General features: G+C 48.7%; 2 protein-coding genes across 8 annotated transcripts in view; both read left to right on the top strand.

Annotated features, from left to right (window-relative positions):
* TFCP2 (transcription factor CP2) overlaps positions 1-8,059 on the top strand; it is a 38,891-nt gene extending 30,832 nt beyond the window's left edge. For 3 of the 5 annotated variants that reach the window (XM_034791812.1, XM_034791811.1, XM_034791813.1), the window contains 5 exons: positions 172-262; positions 3,517-3,620; positions 4,733-4,875; positions 6,532-6,583; positions 6,772-8,059. In XM_034791812.1, the coding sequence (XP_034647703.1) occupies positions 172-262; positions 3,517-3,620; positions 4,733-4,875; positions 6,532-6,583; positions 6,772-6,809 (428 nt within the window). In that variant the 3' untranslated portion in view covers positions 6,810-8,059. The other 2 variants (XM_034791814.1, XM_034791815.1) reach the window with 2 other exon arrangements.
* A 1,502-nt stretch (positions 8,060-9,561) lies between these two features.
* The window catches only part of CSRNP2 (cysteine and serine rich nuclear protein 2), a 33,469-nt gene continuing 30,653 nt past the window's right edge, over positions 9,562-12,377 (top strand). For 2 of the 3 annotated variants that reach the window (XM_034791809.1, XM_034791807.1), the window contains exon 1: positions 12,013-12,189. The gene's annotated coding sequence lies outside the window, so the exon portion shown is untranslated. Of the gene's footprint in view, positions 9,755-12,012; positions 12,190-12,377 lie in introns of those variants that run through there. The other variant, XM_034791808.1, reaches the window with a different exon arrangement.

Raw genomic sequence — 12,377 nt, 5'->3', positions numbered from 1 at the left:
TCCTGCTGCATTCCCTCCTGAGGAGGTATCGATCGGCGGAAGTATTGTAGTCTGTGCAAACTCTGCTGTGATGCGTTGTATGAAACTTACCTCCATCTTCTTTAAATGAACCATTCCTACTCTCTTTTCCCCACGGGTGATCTATTGGCTCCTTGTTGTTTTAAATTCCAGGGGCAGACTTACTGAAGCTAACCAGGGAAGATGTTATCCAGATCTGTGGCCCTGCAGATGGCATCAGGCTCTTCAATGCGTTAAAGGGACGGTGTGTATACTTGTAAAAGCTGAGAATGAGTGTTGATTTTTATGCCCCACAGAGCAATGGCCATGGGGTCTCTGCTTCTCGATCACTCTTGTAGTTCTGGGCCTTATCTACCCTAGAAAAGGTTGCCGGTATAATTCTAGTTTTAGTGGAAGCCAATGATAGTGGAAATGCAGTTTCTCCCAGCAAACGGACTCTTTTACCAATATAACTGCATCTGCATTAGGGCTCTTGCCAGCATAGCTATGTTGGTCACAAATCCCACCTCATCTCACCCCTGACTGATGTACTAATCCAGCAAAACTTCAGTGTAGACTGGGCCTCTGGCTCATCAGTGCATTGCTGCCGTAACGCCTAGTGCCTCCGTGAACCCGAGACAAAGGAGGACTTCTGCGGCATGACAGAAATGTTGTGACAGGTTAGAAATGTCAGGGCTAACCTTATTCCAAAAACTGCAGGAAAAAAGCCAGGGATTTCATGGATTTGTTGAAAAGCCTAGCATAGTTTAAAAGCAAAATCCTTCTTCAAGATCTGACCTTATATCACAGACTCGCAGATCGTGCCCACGCTTGGCCCCGTGCGGTCCGTGGGGGGGTGCCCCTTTAAGTGAGACAGCCCTTCTCGGGAGTCCACTCGCTCTCGGGGTGAGGCCCCTCCACCTCCTGGAGCCGCACCTCTCTGAGCCTTAGCATGTCTGTTTCTCGTCATGGGCCCCCTCAGGGAGTCCACTCGCTCTGGACCCCTGAGGCCTCCACCCCCCAAAGGGGTTGATGCAACCTTGTTCTCTAGACCGGGGCGACTCTCAGCCAGCATGAAACAGGAGGGGTTAGTGAGCGTTGAACACAGCACAGGAAACTCGGCCTCAGGCCTGGCCTCCCTCAGCGCAGCACATCCAAGTCTCCCCTGCCTCCAGGTGGGCTCTGCCTGCCCCCTATCCCCAGCCCAGAGCCCCTGCTTCCCAGCTGGGCATCTGATATCACTGGCCCCAAGCCCCGCCTGTGTCCATTGTCTTCTCTCCAGGTAAACAGGGTTGCCTGGGCCTCCTCTCCTCTCTTCTGTCCTCTGGCTGGAACTGCTGGTTAGATCACCAGGGTCCTCTCATCAGGGTCCTCTCTTTACAGCCCATTGTCCTCCCACTGGCCAGAACCGTCTGCGACTCCTGAGCTGGGCCTCCGGGTCACCAGGTCATCAGGTCACCAGTCGCTGAGGTATCCGCCCTCCAGGCCATTGGCTGGGGTCCCAAGTTCCCTCTCCGGTCCTCTGTAACAACAAACTCCCTCTCCCCTCACCTCGTTAAACCAGTAACACCCAGGGAAACTGAGTTCCACTCCCTCGGCATGCAAACCATTGGAAAAACAAGGTAAAAACAAGAAAATCCCCCACCTAGTCAAACTTTAAAGTGATAATCCAGTTCAGAAAAAGCGAAGACCATACAGCTCGAAAGCCAAATTTAAGTTGCTGATGATGCTTTGGAGCTAGAAGGTCCAGAATTCAGGTCTAGGCACTTGTGAATTTCTTATGGCAGAAGGAGGAAGCCTGCAAGAAAATTGGTAGGTCATCTGGATGAGTGGGAAGGAAAGGATTAGGAAGGATGACCGTGTTCCAGAGGAACTCGATGAGTTCTTTGCATCAGTTTGGGGGTATCCTTGAGCTGTCTGCCATGGATAGAACAAAAATAGAAGGGGTCCAGAGACACAGTGAAAATGATTAGAAGGGTCACTTCCAGGTGAGGAAAGGTTGGGTTTTGTTAAGAGAGGACGACAAAGGGACGCAAGGTGGGTAAAACATGGGGTAAAGAAGCTAAACTGGATGCTTCTGTTTATCCCTCCTTGTAACACAAAAACTTGAGAGCATTCAGTGACATTGCAAAGCAACAAATGCATAATCGCTAAAGGAAAATAGTTATACATTTTGGAAAATTAACGCCTGGAAAACTCTGCCACAAAATACCATCGAGGGCAAGAGCGTAGCAGGGTTCAGAAGAGGATTAAATGCTTCTAAGGGCATATCTACACTACTATGCCGCTGTAGCACGTCTGGGGGAGATGCACTAGGCCGACAGAAGAGCGTGCTCCTGTTGGCATAACTACTCCACCTCCACAAAAGGCGGAAGCTATATCGGCAGGACAGCCTTTCCCGCCGACATAGTGCTGGTGTGGACAGCGCTTAGGTCGATGTAATGTGTGTGGCTTGGGGGTGTCTTTCTCACGGCCCTGAGCGACGTAAGTTGCATCAACTTAAGTGGTAGTGTAAACCAGCCCTAAGAAACACTTGGTCGTATTTTTAGGGCCTAAGCCCAACCAATAAGGGTCCAGATTTCAAGAGCTCTGCATATTGAGTGCTGAGCAATTCTGAGAATCCAGATCTTTGTTGAGGTGCGTGAATAAGAGCTGAGCTCTCTTGAAAATCTGGACCGGATCATTAGTGCTGGACAGTCGCAAAATCTGGCCTCAGGTGACGGGGGTAGAAAGAAACGTCTCTTGTGGGCAAGTTCCTCCATTAGGGAGCTTTCCTTGCATCTCCATGTGAAGCCTCTGGGACTAGCTTGCAGTTCCAATCACCCTGTGCCCGAGATGGAGGATCAGCTAGTGGAGAAACTGTTGCAGGAATTGCAACCAGGCAGAGAAGCACAGAGCCACAGGTGGTGTACTAATATCAGGGTGTGTTTTGGGAGAGCATGGATTTCTGATAAGGGACGGCAAGAGTCGGTGCTCGTGTGAGCATTCCAGGGAGTTAATGTACCAAGTCGGATGACTGGTGAGATAGCACTGAAACGTTGTCGCAGCTTTGCATGGGGGTGGGGGAGCAGACATTAGTCACCTCCTAGCTGACTCAACTCAGAAATTGCTGTGACAAGCTTCATCTGTTTCCTATTCCAGTGTTATCCACTGCTCTTTCCGCAGCCTAGGGTCTCCCTGCTTTAAACCCCAGCCCATCCACTCCCAGCTGCTATTAATCCCACTTAAGAGGGCTGAATGGGACACTTGGCAGCCAGTCCTCACGGCCCTTAATTGGCCAGGAGTCTGAATGCTGCCTGATTCCTCTTCTCCCCGCCCCCTCCTTTTTTTGTGTTGTCTCCATGAAACAAAACTTGCTGTGATCTCCCTCTTGTTTCTGCCTGAAGACAGGCCTGTGTGTCTGGTCTTCTGCATCAAGGAGCCTGAAAAGTGGAGCGTGGGACCTGAGCATCAGGGAAACTGGAAACATGCTCACGGTAAACTCAGTGGTATTCACCTGTTCCGCCCTCCCTCCCGCAGGATGGTACGGCCAAGGCTGACCATCTACGTGTGCCAGGAGCCTCAGCCGCTGAGGGACCAGCAGAAGCATGAGGATGGGGAGCCGGCAAACAGTACTTTCTTTGGTAAGCGTTTCCAGAAGGGGTGACATGCTTTCTCCCCTCACATGCTGAAGTTCTGGCTTAGTGCTGTGGGATCTCTACAAAAGCAGCAAGTAGGATACCAGTCATCTCAGAGGAGAAGCAGCGTGGTCCAGTGGATAGAGAACTGGACAGGGACTCCGATGATCTGAGTTCTAATCCTGGCTCTTCCACTTTGGGCAAGTCACTTCCCTGCTGACACTGTTTCTGTCTATTTTAAGCTCTTTAGGGCTTGATATTCTCTCAATATGTGTACAGTGCCCAGTAAAATGGGACTTCAGTCTCAGCTGGTGCCTCTAGTCATTACCATAATGCACGTAATCTCACATAGAGGCATACAGGAATTTTATGCAAGCTTGCCTCCTTTTTCGGCTGCCCTTGCTTATGCTAGCCCCTATCATTCTCGCTTTTTGGCCGCCAGAAGGTGGAAGGCTTCCCTGGAAGATAACCCAGCGTCAGCATGAAGGCAGGAGGGCTGTTGGTTCCCCCACACAGCATTTGGGGGAAGGTTGAGTGGGGTTGGAAGGAGGGCTCTGTGTTGACCTGCCATCATTCCAGCGTGCTGGTTTTCTCCTCCCCAATTAAAACTGTGGCTGCGGCATCTCATGGTTGGCACGGTGCCTACACTGGGCTGATAAATTATAGCTTGTTTGAGAATCCAGCATGGCCTAGACGCACTGACTGACCTACTTTTCTGGAGTGGCTTGATGCCAGCACATCCACTTTCGGCATTCTGGGAGAAAGCTGCAAAGCCAGTGGGCTCTGTCTTTCTGTCTTGTTACGACTCCATAACCCGCATGCTTCCCCATGTCCCCTCCAAGGCGATGGCATTGGTATTCAAGGGGGCTCGTCAGTCGCACTTCGATTTCTTTCGGTTGAGTGGAAATAGCCGGGAATAGTGCGGAGTCACGTTTGGCCAGCATTACTGAGATGGGAGGGTCATTCCATTCTGTTTATACAGCACCTAGCAGTGGGGCCGTGATCCATGACTGGGGTGCCTAAGCACTACCATAATATTTACAGTATTCAGGCAACTCAGACACGGTCACAATAGATGCTTTGGAAGCTAATAGTAACTGCTCTTGTCCCTGTTGCAGTATATCACGCTATCTATCTGGAAGAGCTGACAGCAGTGGAACTGACAGAAAAAATTGCCCAGCTCTTCAGTATCTCCTCTCGACAGATCAGCCATATCTACAAACAAGGCCCTACAGGAATACACGTACTGATCAGCGATGAGGTAAGTGCCTCTTGGCACTTAGCCTGGAGGGATCTTCGAGTCATGGTGGCTCAGCTACTTTCAGTCTGTTGCCAACCTGGTCTGGTTCTATGATCTCTGACATGGGGAAACGTGCTAAGGGTTGCAAATGGACAGGGAGTGGTTTGAATATTGGCCCTTTCCAGGTAAACAGCTTAGGGGCCCTATGTACCTGTCTGCAGAGCCCAACGGGCTAGATTTTACAATTGCATTTGTGCTCTCACCTGTAATACTACTTGCGTTCCTCAGTTTCAAAGCATTAATCCTGAACCCCCACCCCCATTTATCCCCATTTTACAGATGCCAAAACTGTGCCCAAGGTCACAGAATTGGTGTCAGGGCCCAAATAAGGCCCTGGAGGGAATCCAGGCTCCCAGGTCTGTGCTTAGGCCGTGGCACTTAAGATCTGATCCACCTAATGTTGCCTGTTTTAAAGGGAAAGCTGGAATTACTCATTTCGAGTGGGTTTCCCAGATGGCTTTGTGTGCAGGGGGCCTGAGTCTTCATGTGAAGTTGGGCACATTTACATTGCTAGAGAGCTGGGAAAGAGTCTTGATGTAAATGAGAACCAGGCCCACAGTGAAGTATCCACCTAATACCTGGCCCATCCTGTCTATGGGCAAAGTCCTGGATGATCTCCTAGGTCTCTCTAACGCCTGTGGGATCCATATAACCCTCACTGTCCAGTGCAACTGAACCGCTAGGAGGGGCGGTTAGCTGCAGCATGTGTGTGGCCAGCGTCCGGTCCACTTTAGAAGAAGGGAAGTGAGAAGTCCAGCCTCCCAGCTGGGCTTGCCACCCGCTCAGCCCACTCTGCTAGTACTGGCACAAGCCGGTGGGGTAGGTGGTGCGACTCCTGCCATAAAGGTTGCCAAGAGGTCTCTAGAAAGGTGAACAAAGCTCTTACTAATAGCCTCTGTGCTGGCTACTCCACTTCAAGGATGTGGCGCAGGAAACAGAGCTTCTGCCTTGAATCTAAAAATAAATGGAAACGCCCTGAGCAAACGCTGCCCATCCAGCATGTAACAATATTGCCACTAACACTTCATTATAACCAGACTGTCACAGGGTGGCCAGCCCCTTAAGGGGAGATGAGCCTCAGTCCATCTGCGACCAGCTTGTCTCACCTCCTCACCGAGTCCCACTGTGGGACGTGGGACTCGGTGAGGCACTGCTGGTCCCTGGGGAGGGAAGGGAGCTCTAGTGGGAGTGCTGGCTGCAGTTCCTTAGGCTGCCTCGTAGGCTTTTTCCACAGCTGGGGAGGCAAGTTAGGTCCCCCCATCTTATCTTTTTTTTTTTCTTAAGGGGCCAGCCACCCTGATATGTGCATGCGTTCTCGTTCGTTCTCTCTCATATTTGAGGAATTGGGAAGGGGCTTCAATATCTGTTTTCTTGTTTGATTGGCTGGTTTGGTTCTGCTGTATTTCAGATACCCACACTCCCGCACTCTGGGTGTGAGGGAGGAATAAATATTCCAGGTGGTGCATTCTATATACCCCAAAGCACTGTAGTGGCTGAATAGCTTCCAGCTCTTTCAAGGGGCCGTGCCTAACCCCACCATTAAATGACTAATACATATATGAAATCGAGCCTCGGTCCTAAACTTATGGATTCAACTGATCTCATGCCTTCTTTCAGATGATCCAGAACTTCCAAGACGAATCGTGTTTTGTTCTGGACACAATGAAAGGTAACTGAATTCATTCAATGTGCCTTTATAAAACAGTGGGTGCTCCTCTCTCCTCTTCGTCCCCCCCCCGCCACCACTTGTTTGGCAGTCTTGAGAACTCTTCTATAGAAAGAGGCATGTTGAATTGAAATTGAAAGCTGCTTTCCTTGTGGTTGGAGATGTCTGACGCTGCTTTGCTTTCTTTCCAGCTGAAACCAATGATAGCTACCACATCATCTTAAAATAAGAGGGAACTGGACTAGGAGAGAGCCCGTCGCCACCTCTCATCACACACAAAGACCCATCGCCTATTGCACAAGGATGCAAGCAGAGATCAGAAATTCATGGGAGGCTTCTGTAAAGATCCCGAGCTTTGTTGTTACTGCGCCGTACCTTCTGGCAGGTGACCCACCCCACTCCCCCGTAATTCTTCTGCCATGCAGCCTGCCGATGATGATAGCGCACTGCTTAACCTCTGGAGTTTAAAATGGAAGTAGTTGCAGATGGGAGGCTAAACTTGCCAGGTTGTGTTGTCCTTCGCTATTGATAGGAACTTGCCCTTGTCTTGGGACCTGCGTATGGGTTTAATGATAAGTGTGTTACATTTTGAGAGGTGTTGGCTCTTGTGATTGTGCTGGAGACTTGCAAGTGAACATCTATTCTAATAACTCAACCCAGCAACCTCTCCGGCATACCCCGCAACCTCTCAAACACCCCGCCCACAAAATAAACCTTCCAACTGCACTGATGGAACTGGGGGAGGGGAAGCATTATTTTTTGAAGCTTCTCTTTGACCTTGTCGGACAGCTGCATTGTGAAGGCGTTATTCTCATTCTCCCGATCCTTGTTGGTTTAGTTCCTGCGTGTGCGTGTGAGAAAGAGATTGCTTGTAGTTCTGTCCTCCATGTCCGTGTCAAGACCGTCAGGAACGAACTCCATTCTCATGGATTTATAAGGTCACTGTCTATATGGACAAACATGGCTTTACTCTCAAAGCTCACGTGACTTTGAAAAAAAAAAAAATGAAATTTGATGATGAATTAGCTAACTGATGATATGGTCTGTTTCCTGTATGATTCCTTTTTTAAAAAGGAACTAAAATTCTTGATCTTTGAGGTGGAGGGGAAGTGATAAACTTCTGCTGTACCTTCATTGTCAACTTGGGTGACACTTTATTGGCATGTTGACTTTTATGTCTCATTGGCCTGAAAGTCACTTTTGGAGCTGGAAGAGTATGGGACCAGCACTGAAAAAGATTGACATAGCAAGAACCTGCAGGCTGTGCTCAAAGCTACTGAAAACGCCATGGCGACGAAAGGGCCTACATACAGATTTCCAGGACAGCAGCCGTTGGGTCTCTTGGGTGTTTAAAAAAAAAAAAAAAAAAAAAAAAATCTGCTTTCTAAAACAGATGCCTGAGCACACGTCCCCTCTTTGTGAGAGCACCTATTATAGCTTGAAAGAAGATGTTCTAAATAAAAAGCATCTTATAATAAAGTGAGGCCTGGATTTATATTTGCCCAGAATGTCAGGTTCTTGGGTAAACAGATGGTTTTTATAAACATACATGAAATATTTTTACGAGAAACAGAATACAAAGCAGATGTGTTCAAATGATTAGGTTGTGACATTAACCAACACAAGGCAGGAAATGCCAGGTTCTGAGTTGGACCAGGAAAGGCCTAGCTGGGGTGGGGAGTAATGCTGCGTATGCGACAGTCTGACAATCGTATCTCCATAGTTCTAAACAGTTGGTAAGATATTGACTGCTCCTCTTATAACCCTAAGAGGACCTGTATGAACTCCCCTCTGCCTCCAATTCATTGGAAAGCCCTAAAGATGGCAACCATTATGTATCTGTTCCAATCCCCCCTTCCCTCTGACGATGATGGCTTCTGTAGATGCTATTTAGTGATGCGTCTGAGAGCCTTTCACCTCTAGACTGGATTGGAAATAATGAAACAACTCAGCGATGGCGCAAGAGTTGTTGGCCATTTGATGGCTGCTTGGTAGCCCCTGTGTGAAAGGTGCTGGAAGTCCTTGCCCCCTCCTTCCCCCCACGTTTCCTAGCAAAGACCTTTCAATGCCATGTCATTGGCATCATTGTTGGCGAAAAACTGAGTGAGCCGTAGAGACTGAGCCAGAAATAGCCCCTCCGGGTTGATGGTGAGTAATGTTTTGCAGGACAATGTGTGAACACGCTGTGCTGCTTGCTGTTTTAGACCTGTTCTGGGGATAAATAGAGGACTTCGGGACAGCCTCTTCTATCCAGTTTTGTCACCCAGAGCTGAATTCACTTCAATGCCAAAGCAGTTGGTTTTTTTCTGGGTTTTGCTTAAAAGGACGCTCTGAAAGCCCCTTTGTATCACGGCCTGATTTGTGGGCAGCAACCTGCATTTTCCTCTACCTGGCTTTTTGATGGCTTTTGACATAACAGTTGTCATGTTTGAATCTTGAACTTAAATCTAAACGCTCTGAAATGGCTATGGATCTTTGCCTAATAAACGTGGAGGCCTCTGCCGCTTAAATCGATGGGGCTAAAGATGCCAAGAAAAGCTTAGAAAAAGCTGGAGCGATTTCACCTGCTTTCCCTGCTGAAGAACGGTGTGCGCTACTGATGAATTGACAGGACTATGAACTCTGCATACAGAGGTGCTATCCTTTTGGCAGCTGGCCTTTTGTATCTATTGTACTACATCAGTGATAGATTGGGAAGATGCCTGTATTTTAATCTGGGGGGCCGGGTTCTCAGTATGCAAGAGGCGTAATAGAAAATGTACAATAGTGACAGACGGTGAATATTTTGTATCCATGTTTCTGGGTGCGTACAGATTCTTAATGAATCCATTGTTTGAAAACATAAACTTGTGCGTCTGTGTTGTTGATCTACAACAGCTTGTTAAACAGTCCCTCAGAGAAGGGTTAGAGGGCAGAACAGCCAGAGGTTCACCTCTTCTCCCCCGTGAAACTTAATGGCCAGTACTGGAAATAAACGATTAAAATAAAGGGGAAATAGAAATCCTCTTGATCAACTGCTTCTTTGCCTAAACAGCTTCACTAAAGAAATCACTTGACTTCCTTATTAGCTAATTTAATGAAGATGAAAACTCTCCATTTGAATTGATACCCAAATTTGGATTTTTAGAGCAAACAATTTTTGGTGGGTTCCATTCCTATCATCAGCTGATCGAGGTAAGTGACAAAGTTATTGAATATGTGGAAAAAGCTGGTGACAGGCTGTGTAGAGAATTCCTTCATTGAAACTGGGCTCTTGCTTGCCTTCTGGGTCCTGTCTAATTTGACGCTGTCCATCCAATGCACTTCATGTTATATTGTGAAAAGTTTTCATACAGCACCTCTCAGATTCCTACTGGATGGAAAACAGTGCTGCATGTTGTCTTTCTGCCTGTCCTTTTAAGAGCAAGAATTAGTAGTCCTAGTGTACTTAACAAGCAGAGCTAGAAACAGAATCCCCAGTAACAGAATACAGTAGATGTTAAGTGAATGACCAGTAATTGAAACTTGCCCCATATAAAGCTGTATAGTGGATTGAAAAGAAACTGAATTTAATGTGAGAATTGGAATCTGCTGGAAAGCTTTCTGTACTCATAGAAAGAACAGGAGTACTTGTGGCACCTTAGAGACTAACAAATTTATTTGAGCATAAGCTTTCGTGGGCTACAGCCCGCTTTATCGGATGCATTAGTCTCTAAGGTGCCACAAGTACTCCTGTTCTTTTTGCGGATACAGACTAATACGGCTGCTACTCTGAAACCTGTACTCATAAACTGATTCTTACTTGATTTTTAACTAGTCTGGGGCTTAGATTCTCCAACTGCTTTTTGACTCAGTTGCCCTTTGACCCCCTACATCAGGCTGCAGCTGCTCACTCTTCCTAAAATAAGGTGTTTTTGCTTATTCCGGCTGGTTCTGGCCTTTCTAATCTCTTGTCTAGACTCCTCTGTAATTCCACTTGGCCACCTTATTTCTTCCATCTGGAGCTGTTTACACCCAGAGCTCAGCAGTTGGGCTTCTTCACTGCAGAGATTGCATTTATCCCATTACTACCCTTACTAACAATTCAACCTGAAGTTCTGTTGATAACATATGGTGGCGGCTTATCTTAGTGTAAGTGCCGATCTGGGGATTGGTTAATGGGGGTCCTCTTATCGTCTTTCTAAGTTGATTTTTTGCTGGTCTTGTTAGAACTCTTCAATGGGTGGGCTGATTCCATCATCACTGTGGAGTTTACACTTAAAAGATTTGTGGAGTTACCGTTTGAATTTTAACTTTCTCTTCCTTAGATCTAGCTAATCCAGCTGTTGCTTCTCAATTCTTGTTTCTTTTTGTAACTGATTCATGATTGCCTTGGGATTTAAACTGTAAAGATTGTGTTTAATGATCTGTAAGGCTTGGCGATCGCTGTACGTGGGAGAATGAGAGAATCGTTTCCGACCTGGAGACCTCAATGATTGAAAATGCACAGAGGCTCCAAAGACCCTTCTGCTAAATGCATCTTTATTGCACAAACTCCATCCAGTGGTGATCTAAGATATTACATTACTTAACATTTGTACTCTTTGTAATTGAAGGGTGAGTAATATTAAAGTGAAGCTAACCTTTGCACTAAAGCGAATTCATTTTGCAATACTGGAGCCTACCCCAGCCTTGTTCCTTTCAGCTGTCTGGGCAAGCTCTTGCTGCAGGTAGGCAAAGAGCTGTGTTGTACAGAAGATAGGTACTCAGGGACACAAAGCCAATAGTGGATTTTGGGGAGCGGTGGAGGGGCAGTGTATGTTTGGTGGGTTGGTTTTTGCCCGGCTTCCTCGGTTGTTGCCTGCACTCTTGATACCTTAAATTTGTGGAAGAGCAAAAGCTCCTATTCCTTCCTATGCCCTGCTCTCTGTTGCTGTCCTGCTATGTGATGTTAAAGCTGCAGTTGTGTGTGTTATGAATGTGACAGTTTACTTTTTAAAAAGCTTATGCTTTAATAAAATAAAATAAAAAAAAAGCTCCTAGCTCCGGAGCAGCTAGAGAAAAGCCTGCCTGTATTCTTCTAAAGGCTCTACCCTCGGCAGGCAAAAAGCAGGGGTGACTCTTTTACAAAATGCATCTCTCCACCCAAGCTCCTGCACGCCTGCTTGGTTTTTAACCTGCACTACTCTATTCCTCCCCTGCTTCTTCCCAGGGCCTGATTTGCCTTTGCAGCTGCGAGAGCTTGTGTCTCCCAGCCTTCTCCAGCCTGCTCTGGGGGCTAGGCCTTCGACTACAACTCCCAGCAAGCCCCTCCTTCCGGACTACAACTCCCAGCGGCCAGTGCGCAGGCCGGGCTGTCAGAACTCTCTTTCCCAAGCTGCCCCGCGCCCGGGCGGGGGAGAGGTCACGTGCTCCGGGCTATATAAGGGGAGGCGCTGCGCCGGCAGCCCCATTGTTATCGCGGAGCGGAGCCGGGGCGGGTGTGTCCGGTTAGAGCCCGAGAGCGCCGAGCCGCCTCCGCCCCGCTCCGCCCGGCCGGACCCTCCCCCCCGCTCCCCCTGGCGCGGAACCGCCCGGGAGCCCGGGCCTCGCCCTGCAGCCCCGGCCCGCTCGGCGGGGAGGAGGGAGCGGCGGGGAGGGACCCGCAGCCGGTGAGTGACGCGGGGGCAGTAGCCCCTTCCGGGGGGGGCTGGGGGACCCCGACCCCTAGTGGGGGCGGGTGGAGCATGGGGGCTACTTCACCTCTCCTGGGGGGGGCGAATATGGGGGGGGTCTTCCCCCCCCCTCCCCGGGGGGGGGTGGCGGCGCTCGGCGCGGGGGGGGGGGCGAGGTGGGGGCG

Source organism: Trachemys scripta, chromosome 16 (genome assembly GCF_013100865.1).
Source record: "Trachemys scripta elegans isolate TJP31775 chromosome 16, CAS_Tse_1.0, whole genome shotgun sequence".
NCBI lineage: Eukaryota > Metazoa > Chordata > Testudines > Emydidae > Trachemys > Trachemys scripta.
Note: the sequence above shows the minus strand (reverse complement) of the source record. Positions and strands in the feature narration are given on the sequence as shown.